The sequence below is a fragment of the Camelus ferus genome, chromosome 15 (genome assembly GCF_009834535.1).
Source record: "Camelus ferus isolate YT-003-E chromosome 15, BCGSAC_Cfer_1.0, whole genome shotgun sequence".
Classification (NCBI taxonomy): Eukaryota; Metazoa; Chordata; class Mammalia; order Artiodactyla; family Camelidae; genus Camelus; species Camelus ferus.
Genome location: NC_045710.1, coordinates 22,877,938 through 22,899,676, shown reverse-complemented (window position 1 = coordinate 22,899,676; position 21,739 = coordinate 22,877,938). Strand labels below are relative to the sequence as shown.

The following is a 21,739-nucleotide window of genomic DNA, read 5'->3' as shown; positions in this document are numbered from 1 at the left end:
AAGTTAATTTTCTAATTTTGATAGCTGTATTATGGCTATGTACAAAACTTTCTTGTTTGTTGAAAACACACACTATTCAGGGGTGACAGAGTATCATATTGGAAGATTACTCTTGAAAGTTCTTCGCAACGCCTTGCTCTTGCAACTGTTTTCCAAATTTGAAACTATTTCAAAATTGAAAAATAAAACAAAATAAAATGAAAAACTATTTCTACCACACACAAGGTCCTACTGTATTAAAAAATAATTCTATCGTTTGAATGTAAATATCCTTAGAGGCCAAAACAGTCACCAATCCTAAATATTTCATTGAGTCTATTCCTAGCTAAGGCTAACCAAAAAAATTTTGCTTATGAGGGAAAAGAGAAGAATAATATACCAACTTACAAGAGATTTCTGAGATTCTTAATTTCGAATCCTTTAATTGGTTGCACAACTATTCTTGATCTTCATAAGCCATTATGAGATTCCCTATTCATCCAGAACTCTCAGGACCTGCTTGAGCAAGGATTTTCACAACACAAGACAACCAGTATGCAAGGAGTTCAAAGTAGCCAAGTAAGTCATTACTTACCAGACTCCAAGGATAACAGCAAGCTCTTCAGCACACAGGTCGGGCATCTGAAACTGTTCGTTATCTGCTAACTTTATCTCATTTAGAACAGTATCATCATTGAGCTCAAGATTCTGGTGGAATATCAAAGAAAATATTCAAAACAAAAATTAAATTTGATTCATTTAACAGACTATATGCAACAGATTGCTAGGAAGGATAACTTATCTTTCTGTTTAACATTTTACAATGTCTATATATGGTTCATAGGCTGCTTCTTATGAAACACATATCTGTGGACAATTTGCTGTGCAGAAATGGAGAACATGCCATCTATACCTCAGGAATGCACTGACAACATCAATATCAGGGAATATCAGCTATCACTGGGGAGGGTATAGCTCAGTGGTAGAGTGCATGCCTATCATGCACGAGATCTTGGGTTCAATCACCAGTACTTCCATCAAAAAAATAAATAAGTAAACCTAATTACCTCCCCCCGCAATAAATTAAAATAAATAAATAAATAATAAATAAATAAATAAAATAATAGGGAATATCAGCTATCATTGATTGAGCCTAGTATGCAAAAGTCCCTTTTACTGATGCATCAGGATTCAAAACAGATCGTTCTACTCTGCTTCTAAATCTTAATCCAAAACCTCAATTCCCAACTCCATTTCTCATCAAGATCTAAAATAGGCAAAACAATGAAAAAAGAATAAAACCTGAAGACTTAGAGAACTTGATAAAGTACTTAATTTCAAGAATTACTACAAAGCCAAGACAGTGTGCTACTGGCAACAAAGACAGACATCTAGATGAAAGAAATAGAAAGGAGTCCAAATTTTAAACCCATATTATATGGTCAGTTGATTTCAACAAGGTGCCTAGCTGCTTCAACAGAGGAAAGTCTTTTCAATAAATGGTGTTAGAACAACTGGATATCCATTTGGGCGGAAAGTGGCCCTCCACCCTTATGTCATACTGTACACAAAAATTAAGTCAAAATTGATCACAGACCTTAATGTGGAAGCGAATACTAAAAAACTTCCAGGAAAAAAATCATAGGAGAAAAGCTTTGCAACTTTGGGATAGGCAGACTGTCCTTAATCAGGACACCAAAAATCTGAACCATCAAAGAAAAACTTAATACAGTGGACTTCATCAAATTAAAAACTTCTGCTCTTTGAAGACATCATTAAGGAAATGAAAAGCCAACCTCTAGACTCAGAGAACATGTTCACAAAACAAAGATCTGAAAAAAGGTTTGTATTCAGAATATGGAATTACAACTTAATAATGAGAAGATAAACAACACAATATAAAAATGGACAAAAGATGTGTACAGACACTTCATAAAAGAATGGCCAATAAGCACAGAAAAAGATTCTCAAAACAGTAGTTAACAGGGAAATACCAATTAAAATTAGAATTAACTAGTACACTGCACTTGAGATAAAATTTAAAAGACTGATAATAGTAAATATTGACAACGATCTGGAACAATTAGAACTTTAATATATTTCTGGGTAAAATGTAAAATGGTACAACCACAGAAAACAGATTGCTAGTTTCTTACAATAGCTATCAGTTCCACTCCTAAATAGCTACCCGTGAGAAACAAAGACACGTATGTAAGTGTTCACAGCAGTTTTATCTGTAACAGCCCCAAACTGGAAACAATCTAAATGTCTATCAACAGGTAAACAGATTAAAAAGAAAAATTATGCTATCTCCATTTAATGGAATTCTAATCAGCAAGAAAAAGGAAGGACTGACACATGCAACCACATAGATATATCTCAAAAACAACATGCTGAGCAAAAGAGGCCAGATACAGTAGAGTACATACTGTATGGTTCCATTCACATGAAATTCTAGAAAAGGCAAACTATCTATAGTCACAGAAAGCAGATCACTGACTGTTTAGGACCAGAAGGGGTGGGGGATTAATTGCAAAGGGTAGAATGGAACTTTCTAGGGTAAGGAAATGTATCCTGATTGTAATGGTTGGGTGTATGTATTTGCCAAACTCATCAAATTGTATAATTAAAATGGGTCAATTTTTCTGTGTATAAGTTACATCTCAATAAAATAGACTTAAAAAAATGACTCATCAAAAATAGTAAAATCACAATGAGATACACGACACATACACTCACAAGAATAGCGAAAAATTTTTAAACTGACCATACCAAGCACTGGCAATGATGTAGAGCAATTGTGCTCTCATATATTGAGGGTGGAAATGTAAAATGGTACAACCACTTTGGGAAACAGTTGGCAGTTTCTCAACAAGCTAAAATCACACTTACCACACAGCCTAACCATTCCATTCCTTGGCATTTACCCATGATAATTAAAAACATAAGCCGTGTGAAGACCTACACATAAGTGTTCCAAGCAACTTTATTTATAATAGCCGAAAACTCTAAATGGCTCAATGGTCTACCAACAGAAAAACTGTGTCTACCAAACAACACATTGTGGCTTATCCATACAACGAAATAATACTCAGCAATAAACAGGAGCTAACTGTTAGAATCAAAATATAGATGAATCTCAAAACACTATGCTAAGTGAAAGAACACAGACACAGAGGAGTGATACTATATGATTCCATTTACTTAAAATTCTAGGAAAAACAGCTGTAATCTGTGACAGAAAGCAGACCAGTGGGAGGGAAAGTGACCGACTGCAAAGGAGTATGAGTGGACTTTTTGACATAATGGAAATGCTTTTATATTTTTATAACAGTGGTGGTTACATGAACCTATTTGTCAAAACACTTAAAATAGGTATATTTTATTTTGTGTAAATTACTCCTCAATAAACTTGATCTAAGTTTTTTTTCTCTTATTCAATAAAAGTAGCTAAAACTAGGAAGACTTTGGATGGAGGTGGGCAGAGCCTCCCAGCCTTCCCCTTCAGAAGGCTAGAAACCAGTCTATGGCTAAGAAGACAACCTCTTAACTGATAATCTCTTAACTGCTAAGCAGTTAACCTGCCCAAATCATAGTCTAAAGGAACAACTCCCCTTGTCCATCCTCAAATTCATCCTAACTGGAGACCTAGCTCTATCTATAAGGTTTTGAGAAGAGTACAGCAACCTCCAACAACTGCGGACGGCAGGAACACAGAACTTTAGGCTCAGCATCCACTCAAAAAGTGCCTCTTCCTCCCTGACCAGCACAACTTCAAACAGCAGGGCTGGCAGGTACACAGCGCACCCTGGTGGCCAACCTTTTTCTGAACAGGCCTTTCATAATTTTAAATTAGAGCTACATGGTATATAATTTTAAATCATCTAATAGCCACACTTTAAAAAGCAAAATAATAATAATAATAATAATAATAATAACAACAACAACAACAACAATAATAATTTAACCTAATACATCAAGAATATTATCGTTGTAACACGTATCAATATAAAATTATTAATTAAGATACTATACATTCGTTTTTTCGTACACAGTTCATGAAATCCTGTCCATACTGGACAGTGCAGATGTAAAGGATCCAAAACTCTCACCTTTTCACATCCTGATGGGGGAGTGTATTGACCTGCCTACTAATACCCAATGTTTAATAACACATTTGCAAAGCACTTTTACAGATCTAATCTGATCCTCTAAGAATGTGTGATGTGGGAAAAGCAAATAAGGAAACAGAATATAGTAACTTTCCCAGGTTGTCACCCAGGCTAGACAATAAAGATGTGACAGGGACCCAAGTGTCACAGCCTGGGAATCCTTCCTCTCCCCCACAGAAGACCTGAGACAGGTCAACATTATCAACAAGGTACTATTTACTTGTCAGATACAAACTGGTGATCAAAACAGGTTTGATCTCCATTCAAGAGTCTCTACATTCCATAAGTTTAAAAAGGGAATAATCACCAGTGGTATTAAATGTTTACTAAACACTAACGCTGAAATATTTATGAAATTTTCTCTGAGTTTCAGATTTTTCTTAATTTGGAATGTTCTAATAAGTTACTTAGCATTTTTATCAACACATAGGAAAAACTGTACCAATTTTTCCCTCTTGACTTTTATTAAAATAAAACTATTGTGATAAAAAAAAAGGTGCTCTATGTTCCTATTCAGCTCTTTTTGAAATTAAAATGTCTGCTGCAGTATCTACTTACCTATCTGTTCTACAAGCCCCAAACTGCTGTTCTACTTTCGTTCCACTCCAACCTCCTAACATTCTACTGAATCAAGAAATTAGCTACAGTCCTTCTCACCTCGTCTAGCAATGCCTGTGATATTGTTATCATGTATCCATCATAGATCTGTTTCTCCTTTTAGTGTTGCCCTTGCTGTGTAATAAATACTGTACCTAGAGCATCAAATGAAAGCCTGAAACTACACAAGCGTGGACTTTTGGACAGACTTAGTTTTTGCACTTAACTTTTTCAATCTTACAGTAGAGACCAGTCACATAAGACACACATCTGGATTGTCTTATGTTACTGAATTTTTCTTGTCTAAATATCCTTGACATTACAGTTGTCAAAAATGAAAACTGGTATTTCAGATCTGTTTTCTGAAATTTTTTACGCTAAAATCACATGCAAGAATTGACTTTGCAGCTACTTATTTTGACACTCTTTAGGTCTTAGGTCTATATAAAAGCAGCAAACCAATGAGCACTGCATTTGGGATATTTAGTTTTATCTTTAGTTAAACACCATCCAGTTGTATTCTTTACACCATCTAATGTATGATACACTAAGGTAGAATGTATAATTTTGCAATCTTTATTTCCCTTTGCATTCACTTTAAGCATCTTAATAAATTGCTGTATTGTACTTAAGGTAGAAAGAAGAAAAAGAAAAAAGAAAATGAGCACATAATTTAGTTCCAATTTGTGGGAGACACCACATTCAGCTTTTAATGTATGTTTCTTATCAGTGATGCTGATCAGGTGTTTGTGTTTTCTGTGACTATACAATTTTAATTTACTCTCCCTCCTCACACCGTGTCCCCACGATTGAACAATAAAGAACAGAGACTGTGCCTTTGGCACATTGGGGTTGCTCATAATTGCTGGCTTATTAAATCCTGAAATCTAATAGCCTTAGGCTGTGTAATTCCTCATTAATAACAGATTAAAAATCTAGGAAGGCCCAAAGGGAACATGTTCCTCACTGGCAATAAAATTACTGTATTTCCTCAACTCTAAGATACACATTTCCACATTGTATCACTTCTAATCAGGATATATTTCACAATCACTGTAATTGGTATAATAGTGTTCCTTTTCTCCTAAAGAGTAGTTATTAAACAGATGGTGTGTTTTATAATCTAATAGAATCTTTGACATAAGGAAATATGGTATGTAACTAAACAAGCAAATCAATCTTCCATCCCTGAGTACCTACCCATACTTACATCACATAATTTGTACTTTCCACCTTGAATTAATGAAGATCATAAGATTATTCGAATGTATTTTAGTTCAAATATGAGAGATGACATAATTTCTGTATTAAACTGTGCATCATTTTTATACAGTCCCTGTAATATCATCGTATCCTGTTTATGAGCACAGGAGACAGTTTTCAGTAGGAGAAAAAAAAAACAATTAACAACAATGAATTACTGAATTAAATGCTTAGACTGCAGGAATAAATCTCTTTTCATTGATGCTGTGCTATGGCCTAAAAACCAGGCTTCTGACAGTTAATCTTAGACGTAGGGAGGGACTTGGATTACATCAAAAAGCTGAAGGAGGAGGTCTGGTGCCTACAAGGAAGAAATGGAGGAAGGAAGCAGGTATCAACAGTTCCCTGACCCGCATCAACACAGCAGCACGAATGCTCAGCTATGGCTCTCCAACTTCAGGAGGGACAGGCTGCGCCTTAAGCAGTCTTATCCCTGAGTTTCTCCACCTTTCCTTCCATCCTTCCTTCCTTCTCCTCCTAGAATCAATAGCTGCCCCCTTCCCCTGTCCCCCTGAAGTGATCACAAAAGCAAACAACAGAGAACCTAGAAAGAGCCCAGGAAGTACATAATACCTCATCACAGGCCTTCTCCGGACTCCCTACTGCTGCTGCTCTTTTTCCCCGTCTCCCCAGCCCCAGCCCTCAGCGCTATGCTCAGTACAGAACAGAATGCTGCTGTTCTATGCACCACATAAATTTGTTTGCAGGCTTTGGAATGAAGAGCAGCAAAACAGTGGGCTTTAAGGGGAGTAACCTCAACCAAAGAACCAGCAAAAATGCTGGTCTGGGGTCTCTGGGATAAGAAACTATAAATGCTAATTGCTTCCATGAAAGTGGATGGAAAGGCCTATGGGTAGGTAAATTGACCAAGAGCCATAAATTTAAGCTACAAGAAAATGTATTAGTCAAGCCAAGAAAACATACTAAGGCAGCAACTAGCCTAGTAATGACAGTAACTAAAGGCAGACCAGAAAACTGGTTAAAAAAAAAAAAGGAATTCTGATCATCTGTTTACATATTTTGAAGAAGCCCAAGAAATTTCAAGTCTCTTAATGTTCGAAAATATCAACAGAAGGCAAAAAAAATGGTAGGTGCTAGAAAAATTAATCTCTACTCAGTCTGCCTTTTGGATTTTTTTCAAGGCCATAATACGTAACATTATTAATTCATACTTACTGAAGTCTAGAGAAACAACATTTTATTTCTATTTAAGGGTAAAAACAGTTTAAACATGGGTTCTGTTTGGGGGTTTTTCTTTTGCCCCCAGCCACCTTGTAAAAGCTCAGGAAGGGTCCAAAGAAGCCTCTTCCCACCCCATCCAATTTTTCTATGAAACTCACCCATGGAAACTTAGATTTGCATACTAATTTAAATAACCTATGATCCTACTCACCTTGGTTAAATGTTCCTGAGGAGTGGGTGCTGGACTGAATTCACAATTTGAAAAGACATCTCCTTTCCTTCTTACATCTAGAATAAGTTGTGCCACATAATTTTCCTGGAAACGTGTCCTTTTTCCCAAAGCACCTGAAAACATATATATTAAATTATATCTATTAACTTGTCAATCAGATCTACTGTACAATCATAAAGAGTAGTATTTTCAGAGTGCTTTAGAATTTATAAGGTGTTTTTCCCATTTCAAGTAAAAGAATGAAGCCCAGTGATGACTTTAAAGTGCCTTTTTATAAAATTACAGAGCCAGTAAACTATAGGGCCAGCACTCAAACCCGGGACTTCTGCCACTAGATTCCACTAGAAATATTATCATCTCCATGTAACAGATGAACAAATGTAAGTTCTGAAGGGTAGTCACTTGCTCAAGATCACAAGTTTTCAGTGTCAGAGCCAGAGCTTACAGTCAGGGGCTTTAGGTTCTAAATCCCACAGTCTTTCTATTACACTATCTGGCTCCACATAAGACCAACATTTTTTTTCATTTTGTATCTGAAAGAACTTGCAGAACAGCATTAAGGGAAGCAAGAGCTCTGACATCTATTCTCTGGCGAGAGTCAGATTACAAAGACCCTTGATTACAAAGACCAGTCTAAGAAGTCTGGATTTTATCCTGCAATGAGTCTGGCTCTACATAATACAACACCCTTTTAAACATGCTGTACCAAAAATAGCTATTGAGATGGTCTAACACAGCTTACTTTTTTCTAGTAAGGCTACAGCTGAATGGAAAAAAATACTAATCTGATTTTCATTTTATATTCGTGAGCACACCTATATTTTTAACTTGGACAAAAAACAGGAAGAACTAGCTAGTAAATACACCAACAGCTAAAGCTGACTATACAGGGTACTATGCTATTCGTTTTTTAACTTATCAAAAAAAAAAAAAAAAAAAAAGGTCTATTAGGACCAAAACATTTAAAAACATCATCTCTGAAACTAACCTCACAATTTATACTACATATCACTATATGCTCAAATACAAGACTCCAATTCACACATGGCCATTGTTCCAAAAGTTGTACGTTGGATATTTAATAATTTTCCCCACACAAATAATGTAATAAAAGGTGGCCAAGATCCCAGATGAGGCCACAAAGCATATTTATCTCATAATATAGCTGAAGGACTTTACTGACAGGACTAGCTCAATAAGCAGAGTTTGGGGACTAAGAATGAGCCTTAGAGATCACTGAGGCCTAGCCTCCGGAGGGTCAGTGACAAACAGCATCAATCACTTCAACAGTCACAGAGCCCAGGTTCAACAGGTACAAGTGGTGTGACCAGTTGACGATGTCTGAGTTTCATTAACGTCTTCAATATTGAAAGCCAATTATATTGTGAGACTAGGGACAGAGCAATACATTAAAAGAAAACCAATGTTTCTTATTTGATATTCAGAAGAAACACAGATTTTAGGAAAAATTCTGTAATTTATTTGTTCCTCCAAAAAATATTTATTGAGTGCCTACTGTCTGCCAGATAGTGTTCTAAGACAATGAAGAAACATCGAAACAAAATGGTTCAAAATTTCTGTTCTTAAGGAATACAAAAAAGACAGGATGGAAGCCATAGTGGGTATTTACAAGAAAGGGCAATGTAGAGAGGCCAGACTAAACTTGAGAATCAGGAGGGGCCTTGGGAGGCCCACATCCACAACCAAATAGGCAAAGTTCATTTGTGTACTGCCATATATTACTAACATGTGTCTTACGGAATTGGAAAATAAATGGGCATCTTCAGGAAGAAAAAAAACATATAATTTCATTTTTGTTCTAACACTATGAACTCTAAAGATAAAAATTTTAAATCCATTTTTGTAAAGCAGAGAACATAGAAAATCAAATACAGCCAAACTGCCAATATATATATTAGTTTTACCATAAAAATAAGTCAATTATTTACAAAAGGTAAAAAAAACTTACCTGCCAAATCAATTTGTAATCGGCTGATGTCTTTAGCAATATCGAACTGATCTTTAGCTTTTTTATATTCATAATAATATAAAAATACATATGCACATTCCAGATGGAACTGAATAGCCAAATATCGACCTGAATCATCTACAAACAGATTCTCTAGTTTCATCACTGCAAGACAAAAGATGAAACATTAAAATCTGATAATAATAATAAGTATATTATATATATGTTCATGTATAACTGAAAAATTGTGCTCTACACTGGAATTTGACACAACATTTTAAAATGACTATGACTCAATAAAAAATGTTAAAAAAAAAGAATAAAAATGTATTAATAAGTAAAATGTTGGGTCCATAATACGTGAAGTATATATACTACACAGTTCCTGCTCTTACAGAATTTCAAATCTGGAAGATAAGGAACACATATAACAATAGTATACAGCAAGCATTCTCTGAGCACTTATATGTTCCACGCTTGAAGCTAAGGGTATTACATACATTATCTCCTTTATTCCACACAATCCTAGGAGATATGATTCATGACCCTGCTGTTTCTTATTTTAGAGTTCTTATCTTAATCATGATATAAAAAAATATGGTAACACAAGGTGATGAGACAATGTACCAAATGAATCCGCAAAGATTTAAACAATATGAAAATCTAATGGAGAGGAGATCTATTTACAGTTTTCCATGTAAAGAATGTCGAAATTCTCCCTTAAAAGGAGAAATAGATATATATCCGTATATATCTAAGACAATATGAGTATCAAATAGAGAATGAATAAGTATTGGCTTAGCAGTCAGATTCTAATTTATTTCTCTAAATACCTGAGATGAAAAGATGGGAGGGTAACAGCCTAGTAACATGGTAACTGAAATGAGATAACTGTCAATACTAATTATATATACAAAAGGGGTTACTTGGCATTCACCAAGGAGGTATCCAGCAGGTCACTTCATCCATCCCTCCATAACATCCCTGCCAAACTATTCCTCACAAATGATGCCAGTGACAAGGTCAGTACTTCCTAAAGCAGTTCACAAGAATGAAAGCATAATGAATGAAGAGACGATGCACTTACACTGTTCAAAGATTGAGAATCAGTTTTCTATCATTTAAGCTGAAAGGGAAGTGATATTGACTGCATGCCTCCTCTGCTTAGCACTGGGGGGTTTTACATGTTGTGTTAATTCTCACAGTGATGTACTTAGGGCTGATATTAACCCCATTTAATTCACTAGAAAACTGAGCTTGGACAGCTTATTGACTAGTCACCTCAGTTTGACTAGTTAAATGGCAAAGCCAGAATTTGAATTCAAACTTGTTGGGAAAAGGGGAGGAGGGAGTTGGCAGAGGAAGGACAAAGGTGTTGAGATGATGTTACAAAACCTAATCTACTTTATCACCTCGTAATCTGAGAGAAACCTATAGCTATGAAACAGACATTCTTTGTCTCACTGTGAACTGAAATTAAAATGAAAGAAAGAGAAAGTTTTTCTATATACTACCAGGCTTTAATGAAGAGACTAAATCAATATGTACATATCTTACTTCAAAAGGCAGATGGGCATCCAAATGTGAACTTCTCACTGTGAAAATCCTTCCACAGATTTCCTCCATGCAAACCAAACTCAAGAAAAGCTCGATCTGATGATACTCAATACTATCAGTGAGCGCTTCTTCTTTTTAAACTTTCTTTTCTTCTGTCTGCCCATTTTTCCTGAGTGTCTAGCCATCACTTGCAGAAATATAACCTCCAATGATCTCAGCACAATTCGCAAGTGACAGTGACAGTAATCTTCTCTAAAGGTTCTGGATGCAAACATATATTAAGGGATGTGATGCTGGGCCAAGGTTTTTTAACATCCTCTCTCAAATATCACAAAATGGTCATTTCTGTATTTAAGGAGATTTGCTATGTTGTGATTGCTCATAAAGGTCTAAAGAAGACTGTCAAATTTAAACTGTTCTGATAGCATGTAAGTCACATAAATGCCCAAGGCCAGATGTCTGCATCTCTCTTCCCTTCTACCTACCACTTACCTACCTACCGCACATATATGTAAGTATACGTGTGTGTGTGTGAATCTGTGTGTGAATATATACTTACATACACACACACATATTAGTACAATTAGTTTTGATCTTGTACTTCTGTGCTTTTTCTGCATTTCTTATGTGTTCAAGGTCAAAGATTGTCAGAAAAGTAGGGAGATAGATACTAATTTTTTTTTTAAGAATTAGTTTAATCTTTAGATTCTAACAGCATGACTGATTACTCTCTCAATAACACTTTTAAGAAGTTGGATTTAAAATTTTTAATACATTTTTGGGTTAATGATTGTGCTGGAAACAAAATAAGGAATACTCAAAGAGCAAAAACTAAAGGAAAACTACAACCTTAGGAATTAAGCACATATTCTGCCGTATTCTGCCCTGAAGCTACCTACCAAACGCTTGGGGACCTTAAAATCCTATTCTGATGGCTGCAAGGAGCACTGAAGACAAAAGATGAGGCCTGGACCCTAAAATCTGAAGTACAGGATTGCTCAATTTCTTAAATATCTAGGATATTCATCAACAAAACTGATCAAATATGCCCTAGCTAAAGCCATTTAGCTGATTTCCATGGCTATTCAGATAACAACAAAATTCCTAAGCACGCCCTCTCATGTCCTACCCAGTCCTGGACCTCCATCTCCCACACTGTCTTCTCTGCTCCAATCGCAATGACCTTACTTCAGATTCTCAGACATTCTCGCTCATGCCACACAGCCTTTAATGGTTCACATAGGCACTTTCTTCTGGCATCAAAGTCTCCAAAGTCAGCTGTGTATCAAGACTAACTTGTTGGTCACTTACAAGATACTGCTTATCTTCGCTTATTATAGGCCCCAAATCCCTTATCTGCAACACTGAGATCAAATAAATCCCTGCAAACCTAAAGTGTATTTGCAGTTTTTTTTAGGGGTAAAAGATCTGAACTGACCTCATTTGGCAGCAAAATTTGACATGAATGGTTGGGTAGAACTAGCCCTCCAGAAGATAACAAAGGATAGAGGAAATAAGAGTGCAAGTAAGATGAGGAATATAAGCTTTTGCTGCTTAGGGGAACCTGGGGCTCCTGTTCGCTTCAGCTAATTTTTAAAGCCTACCTTCTAGGATTAAAAAATGGCAGAAGATTGAAAATAGTCCAAAGGTCTCACATCTATCAACAGAAGACCAGGTGAATAAACTATAAAACACTCATATACTGGAATACTAGACAGTTGTAAAAGCAAAATGATCTTCAGGATATATTAAGTAAAGCAAAGTGTCAATGTGTGTATATATCTCTGTGTGTATTATATTTTGTAAATGTTAAAAAAAAAAAAGGAAAGGAGAAAACCAAAAGGCAAAAACACTAGAAAAATAAACCAACAATTAATAAAACCATTAGCTAATAAAGGGAAAGAGAGAGAAGAGAGTAAAAGGGAAACAGAGATGGATGGAAAACTTCTTGAACAGCCCTTGTTACAGAGTTTTGACTCTGGAATCATGTAATTGCTTTATATATTCCAAAAATAAATCAAGAAGAAAAAAGCAATCCCTAAAAATTGAAAACAAATGGAAAAATAAAATTCTAACTATATAACAAGTTACTGACAAGGGAAAGAATTATTTCAAGTGTCTTTAAAACATTTTGACTTAGAGCACAGTACACATCTTTAATGTAATATATTCTAAGGGCAAATAGAGCAGCAAAGAAAGAACAGAGCTTTATTCAATGGTCTTATTATAAGTAGGAATGCTGGCATTGTTTTGAAACTTTTATATACACAGTAAAGCAAGTAAGTAATTATGTTTATACTGTTAGGAATAAGATTTTCAGTTTAAGAAAATAAGGAGATATATATATGAAATTAAAGATACTGACACACTGAAAGGTTAAATTTTAATTGGAGCTCCTTGATCAAGGTCAGGGACTTGGCAAGCATGTTTGCTGGATCCTGGTCTAAATGGGGATTCAACCAGCATGTTTGCCAGGAGCAAAGCCTCCAAAAGGGCCTCAGTGGAGTGCACGCCTAAGTTGGAGACATGAGTTATGCTTTCCCCAAACCAGAACTAGTGACTTGACCAAAGACTCAGCCAGCATGTCTGCAAGATCTAGGGCTCACTCAGGGGGTTTGCTGAGGCTACGGATCAGTCAGAGACTAGAGCATGTTTGCTGGGGCTGGGGTCTGACTCAACAGGTGTGCTCAACAGGGCCAGGGATTTAACCAACATTCAATAGATTCAGGTCAATGATGAAGTACTGTGCTCTGCCAGGTCAGGGCCAAGGGAGCAGACTGCACGGTAGAGGCTAGAGTTGAAGAGACAGTCTGCATGGCTGGGAGATTGATTACACACAGGAAGATTGTACAAGTTCTTATTAATAATGAGGTTAATGGGGAGCTTGATTATTCACTGTCAAAGAAGGGAGTTACAAATTTGGAAGAGAGAAGACTAAAATAAACCCTGTGATACTGAACTGGAATTGGAAATGATGTAAATCCATGGTTTTTAATACATACAGAAATAGACACAGACGTACACAAGTACTTATATATACACATATACATACTTTCTAGCTATGTCTGTTGAAAGACTTTAAAAGGAATCAGAGCTCCTTGGAGTAATTACTGATTCCAGGGCTGGAGCAAGTAAACACAAAATGAGGCTAAAACATCTTATGTCAGAAAATAAAGTGCTCAAAGATATGTGGAAAGGGCACAGAAGCCAAATTGAACAAACTCCCACTGGCCAAATCTGGGATAATCTGATCATCAATATAATTAGAGTAACAAATAATAATCTACTGAATGAATTAGGAATCTGTGAGCTCATACTAATATCAATTTATAAATGCATAATTTCAAAGTTTAGTGAGGAATAGGAGACTTACACAGTCTCTATGTACATCACCATAAAACACTAATTAATTATAAAAAATAAAAATCAAAAACTGGAAGCAACCCAAATTTCCATCAACAGATGAATGGACAAACTGTGGTATTTCCATATAATGGAACACTACTCAGCAATTAAAAGGAATGAACTATTGTTATATGTCACAATATGGATGAATCAAAATAATTATGCTGAGTGAAAGAAGCCAGGTCCCCCACCAAAAAAAAAAAACAAAAAAGACAGAGAGAGAGAGCAGACTGTATGAATCCATTTTTATAAAATTCTAGGAAATGGAAACTTATATATAGTGACAGAAGGCAGACCAGTGCTGGCCTGAAGAGGCCACAAGGAAGCTTTTGAGGGCAAAGTATATGTTCATTATTTCAACTGTGGTGATGGTTTCATCGGTGTAAACATACACCCAAGATTTACAAATGGACTTTATAAGTATGGTTAGTTTACTGTATGTTAATTATATCTCAATAAAAAAAGTTGTTTTTGAAATAAAAATACAAATAAAGAGAAAATGGATAACTCTGTAGTAAAGAAGACTCACAAAAACCACCTTAATCAAGTGACCAAAGTATCACCAGTAATGGGACAAACTGAAATCGTATGCCATCTGCTAGGATGCAATGAGAAAGATACAGCATGACTTCTGTGACAGTCCTGGATTGAAAGAGACTAAACCTAACACTTGATTCTGGACTGGATCATTTTGCTATAAAGGACGTTTTGGGGATGACTGGCAAATCTTGAATGGCAGTAATTAAATGTGAGTACTGTACCAATGTTAATTTCCTAACATTGATGGTTATACAGGAAAATGTCTTCGTAGGAAAAACACCCTAAAATATGCAAGAGTGATGGGGCATCAAGTCAGCAACTTATTCTTAAATGATTTCAGAAAGAGAGAAAGTCTTTGTACCATATTTGCAACTTTTCTAAAGGTTTATGTTTTTAAAAAAACAGTCCAAAATATTAGCAATTAAAGAAAAACAACTAAAAACACACCATGCCTTTCCTATGAAATTAAAATTTAATGCTATCACATAGCCCTGGTTGATGAGGATGAGTTCTTATTTACAAAAGAATTCTCGGGGAAAAAACAAAAAGAAGAAATGACTGAATTATAAAATCACTAGGTAAGTACTTAAGGTTAATAGACAGACTGCACTCTCAGAGCCAAATGCAGCCCAGTCGCCTAAGTAAAATGCCAACCAAATGGCAACGTCATAAGACCCTGAACCGTTGGATGGAGGGTGTCCATCATAAGCCATGAAGACCAGGGAGACACACACACAGACAGGAAAGGGCCAGCCAACTCTAACTCACTTCCTCTAAAAAAAAATCCTCTTATCCCTGACCTCCATCTTCCCAAGCTCGTTTCCTAAGGTTGCCCCCTCTGATTTTTCCATCCTTTTCCTGCCTCTTACCCCATTTCAACTATTTCTTCCATCTTATAATTTTAATCAGTATCTACTGAGTTATTATATATCTCTGGAATTGTGCTAGGTCCTACAGAAAAGTTTAAGCCCTACTCTTCCCTAAAAAGGAGATGGGGGGAGAAGCAGCAGGGAGAGAAGACACATGTGGCCAGGGGCTGCTACACCGGACAGCACAACTCTAGCTAGCAGTTGCAAGTGACAGAATAGAAGGTTTTTTTAATTACCAAAAGGAAGCAATTTGTAACAGTTACCGACCTAAACAATGGAATGGGCTCCCTCTCAAAGTAATCTCAAGAAAGCCCAAGGAAAGAGGAGATAACTTTTCTGGACACAATTTTCCAACAGACTCCAGCATTAGGATGAGTGGGAAGCTGGCCTACAAAGAATCACATTATTTTACACCTGGAAAGGATTCAAAGATCATCTTTACACAGAAGGAAACCTTGATTGGAAGTCAGACAAGTTGCCTAAAGTCATGTAGGGTGTCAGAGGCAGAAAAGAGACTGAAAGTCAGATCTTAAAACACTATGTTCTGTTACCTATCTTGATTGGGACAATTTCACAAGGGTATACATATGTAAAATGTCATCAATTGTACACTTTAAATATGAGTCTTACTGTAGGTTAATTACACTTCAAAAAAGCACACAGACCCACTACTATACTTCCCTATGCCAAGTCTTCAGTTCTATCTCATAGAGTTGTTGTAAGGAATAAACTAGTTAACATATTTAAAGACTTAGAACAGTGCTTGGTATAGAGTAAGCACGTCTGAAATGTAAACCGCATTATCACTATTAAGATGTTAGGATTCTGCCCTAATGATCAGTTTGGAGAAATGTAATGAAAAGAAGACTGAGCAGGATTTGGGGTCAGAAACTCCAGATCATAGTTCTTGTTCTTGGACAATCTCTTTGAGTCTCAATTCTCTGTAAAATAAGTGAGTTAGCTGCACAAGATAATCTCTAAAGGGGCTTTCCAAACTAAAGATTTCAGACATGGACTAGGATCAGAGTTGTAGGAATGGAAAAGAAGGATGCATATGGAACCCTTAGGGAAGAATTGATAAGATTTAAGAACTGGCTAGATATGCAGAATGATGGAAAACTATGAACACAAAGGTTTGAGCTTTGGATAACTCAAGTTTAAATAAAAAATGGAGCATGTTGACCCAACAGACATTTACTTATTATTTTAATAAATTAGTAGGTTCTACATGGAAATGAATATTCATGACCTTCTGGACCAAAATGTCAAAGAGTACATTTAAAATGTATGATAAAACCAAAATCTCTTCTCATGAGATTTTTTTAATGCTATATTAAAGTGAAATCCCTACAGATTCATATGGATAACTATAATAAGTATATTTAGTATATTTAATGACATTGATTCCAAAGTATTGAATTGATTTAAAAAAATCAATGCATACATCAGTCACCAAGAAACTATCTCTTGAAGAACTATTTCGATGTGGAAACCATCTAAGCCTAGAGTCACAGAGCTGCCTGTAGATGTTACAGTGGAATCTCAGACAAAGCATTTTAACCTATTTTCTCTTAAACAGTGACTTCTTCATAAGCCCATCTTCAAATATCAAAACCTCAGTATTACATCTCATGCACTAAATGGAACATGTTTTCAGTACCAGATGCCACAATAAATGACTGTATGTCCTTAACCAGTCTTCAGAGAATCGTGGTTTCGTTAGTATGATATTCAAAAGAGTGCCTTAAAGTGCACTGAGGAGCAGACTTTTCAAGATTCTAACTCACTCTTTTCATAGATGTGATCAGTCCACCAAAGTTATGCTGACATTCTATTCTGATGGGCTTTATTCCACTACACTGCACTGATGTAACATTCCTGGACAAAAACATAAAGATCACAGTTGCTTATGTTTCGTAGACTGAAAAAAAAATCTTGCCAACTTTTTGATGATCCTTCAAGGGCAACATTTCAAATATAATATTCTTCTCTGGATAGTGAGCAATATTTCAGTTATAACTGACTGCCTGGTCAACATTTGGGTCAAATCCCAGAACATTTTTAAAAATAAAATTGTTTATGAAATGTTGCAGTTTAAGGCTATCTGCAGACTTATTTAGACATAACCAAAATGGACCAATTTATGACTAGATAAAATGAAAAATGTCGTTAATTAGCCTAGAACAGCAACATAAAAAATTCTTAGTTGCAAGGCATAGCAAATGATATGCTGAAATATACTGCAGAAAAGAACTGAGCCACTTGGGGAATGAGTCACTTAGAGTCATATTTTCCAGATATCCTAGTTAACCATTTCTGTTTAGGAACTAAATTTTACCTCTTGGAATAGAATTCTCTCTAAAACACATCATATGGTTCCTATCTCTTAAAATTGTACATAAAGAAGGGTTTTTTTCTTTTCTTAATACTTAAGGGTCATCATTATGAATATTAGTCACTGAGATGTGGTAAAGGTGTAGCCATAAATGTAGATTTATGTAATATGGGATAAAGAGAAGAAATATGGCTTTGCCTAAAGCAATTGCATCAACCTTGATTTCCTTTACAAAAAAAGAAAGAAAAACTCCCAATGACACCTTGTTTTTGGTTCATTTACCAATTTTCTCTAAAAGTATAATGAAACATAGAAAACAATATAATATGCTACATAGCATAACGTAATGACCTTTTTACAAAGTTAAATAGTGGGCTGAATCCTGATGCCGTCTCCTTGCAAATGCTTTCACTATATTCTGGAAAAATCAACTTATTTTCCCATTAATATCAGTAACATTCAACTCATCCCTGGCTTTTAAAATTTCACCCAGTTTTGATTTGCAGGCACACACTACTATATATAAAACAGATAAACAACAAGGTCCTACTGTATAGCACAGGGAACTATACTCAATAGCATGTAGTAACCGATAATGAAAAAGTATATAGATATATGTGTGTATAACTGAATCACCATGCCGTACACCAGAGACTAACACAACATTGTAAATGGGCTGTATTTCAATTAAAAAATCAAATGAAATAAGTAATGGTAAAACACACACACACACACACACACACACAAACTTGACCCAGTTTCATGAACTAGAAGCTTATCCCAACTCCTCCTCCTCCCTTGCACTGTTTGTTTATGGAATGTTATCTCACTTCATTTTAAAAATATGAGATGGCATGAATGGGGGAAGATTTAGTCTACACATTTTTCATATTACTAAAAATAGAAAGTAGACAATGATGTCTGCTAAATTGGGCACCAGGTCTTAATTTTCTCCAAGTCCCACCTCATATTTCACTTTGAAGAGAACTCCACACCTAGGCGATGCCATTATGAGAAGATTCAAGGTCCCGTATGGTATCTGGGTAGGATTAATTTTTTCATAACTTCTGCAATATTTCGCTTTTTGAAAAACTCTTGTATAGAAGTTAACTCTGATAAAAACTGCTATCGAGATCAAGGCCAAATAAAGGGAGTTCTGCAACTTCTCCCCTAAAAAGTGAATGTAGAAAAGGCTCAATAAATGTTGGCTATCACTATTCAACAAATATGTAGTATTTATTATTTTCTAGGCACTTTGCTAAGCAGAAACAAGTGAAAAACCAGCCCTCAAGGAGCTCAAAACCTAGAGAGTTGCTACAGTCCTAATGAAAATATAGGAAAATATAGATGGTTCAATAGCCTAAATATGCTCATAAAAGTCTTTTGTAATCCAAAAAGCATTAAGCTAAAGACTTTTGCAGGAAAAAGAAATATTGCTTTTTGGGGGAGGGTCTAGCTCAGTGGTGGAGCACATGCTTAGCATGCACTAGGTCCTGGGTTCAATCCCCGGTACCTCCATTAAAAAACACATATATACATGTATGTAGTTTTTCAGTTCTGTTACTTCATTGTATCATTGTAGATGTACTGAAATATCACTGCATAGAAAAGCAAACTAACATTTAATAAAGCAATCTGCTACCATATGTCAGGTTTAAATCTCATAGCAGAACAAATATTCTTTTATATATACAAGGTTTAAGCTCACAACATATATATATATATATATATATTTATGTACAAATCTGATCTAATAAACCCTTGCTTGTTCCACAGCCATACATTACCTAAAATCCTGAACAAATATAAACTAAGTCCAGGTATAAACAACAGAAATGAATCAGTTATACTGACTGAATAATATTTTCCTTACTTACTCATTTTAAATCATGCATAAATGTTCATTTTATCTAAGATTAACATGTGTATATGTATTTCTGTCTTAGATCAAAATAAAACTTGAGAAACTAGTTTCTAGCTTAGTAATATATTACTGCACAAATTAATGTCCTCTCTAGTGTATTGTGACCTAGCTTGTTACTATACAGATGTATCTTCAAAGGAAACAGACTCTAGAAACGTACAGGAGCTTCAAGTACACACACACACACACACACACACACACACACACACACGAGCTACCTTACACCTTCATGCGTGTGCTTCCTCAATCAAGCGCAGATCACTGCTTCTCCACCCACAGTGATGCTAACCACCCCCCAACCCTATACACACATGTGCACACATATACACAATGACTCCATACTCCCACCATGTGAAAGCAACACAGGCTTTGGAAACAGGTACACCTAACATCAGATCCCTTCTCTGAAACTCAGAAGTCCATTTCCAAATCTAAGTTCATTTGTGTTCTGTATTCCTTCACTGCAAAAGAACTTGTTCTTGTTTTGTTTGGCAAATTTTCCCAAGAACAGTCATTCTGAAATCTCAGGGAAATCAAAGTATCCAAGATTTCTTCCCTTTTTCAAAATGTTTCCCTAAAAAACATAAGGGGTATCTGCAGCAAAGGCATTTTACATGGGTGTGTGGTTTATGATTATTTGGCAAATTTTACATTTATATTCTAGGCACAATTCTACATGTACATTATATATTACAATAAAAAATAAAACAAAATGCAAAAATGCCTCTCTACCCAATGTCCTCCTCAGTAAAATGTATTTTCTACCAAACGTTAAAAAAAATCTGAATCCTTTCTTCATGTACTCAATAGGGTATAGGATAATTTCCTATTCTGCATGTAACAATTTACTCCAGTTCAAATTAGTTACGATTTTTTTTTTAATAAAGGGAGTTTACATTTGTTTCTAATGAGGCTTCTTGTATTCAAGAACAGAGAAAATATTTAAATACCTTCAAGTAATCTGTGATAAAATCATGGTGACCTGCATAGAACAAATCACTCTTCTTAAGTAGGTAACATAAATAACAGTGATTGCCTTTTTAAAAATTTAAAGACAAAAAAGAAATCCTATAATCTGACATCCTAATCATTTGTGATATTCCAAATCCAGAAAGAATGGAGAAAAAAAGAAACCACCTCAAACAAAAAGTTACAATCAGCTGTCAAGGAATAAATTTAAAAGGAATGTCTCAGCCAAGAAAATAGAAAGGAGCTACATGATCGCAGCAAACAAAACCTGCTACATACCCTGATCAACACAGTCTTCCGCAAGGGCAAAAAGCTTAGGGGAACGTTCCTCAAGCAACTGCTGGTGAATATTCACACATCTCAAAGTCCACCACGGCAAGCTCTAGAAAAGAAAAATACCCAGCTGAAATAAAAGGACCTTTGGGAAAAAAAATTTTACATTAATTCAAATCAATTTTTAGAATTCTTTTTTACACTTGTGAGATTAAATTTTTTCTTCAGTAAGCTTACCTATCAATGCTATGACATCAGAAATAAAACCCAAGGTCACTGCTTATGTCTTCCCCAGGAATAACACCTCTCCTCTGTCCTTTCAAAGCCTGTATTTGTAGCCAGCTGGGATTCCTGATACCATTTTGAACTTACCATTTCCTCCTCTAAGATGTTGATGCAATCATCCCACTCTGCTGTGGCACTCTACCAGCACCATAATCCAACACCAACAATTCCGGGAGGCCTCTCACAAG

The 21,739-nt window shown here is 35.6% G+C and overlaps 1 protein-coding gene across 3 annotated transcripts in view; it reads right to left on the bottom strand.

Moving 5' to 3' along the window:
* The window catches only part of TTC27 (tetratricopeptide repeat domain 27), a 144,032-nt gene that overhangs the window by 111,731 nt on the left and 10,562 nt on the right, over positions 1–21,739 (bottom strand). For all 3 annotated transcript variants that reach the window (XM_032497325.1, XM_014559194.2, XM_006184609.2), the window contains exons 5-8: positions 21,273–21,375; positions 9,395–9,559; positions 7,405–7,538; positions 575–687 (exon numbers count right to left, since the gene is read on the bottom strand). In XM_032497325.1, coding sequence (XP_032353216.1) covers positions 575–687; positions 7,405–7,538; positions 9,395–9,559; positions 21,273–21,375 — 515 coding nt within the window. The remainder of the gene's footprint in view (positions 1–574; positions 688–7,404; positions 7,539–9,394; positions 9,560–21,272; positions 21,376–21,739) is intronic.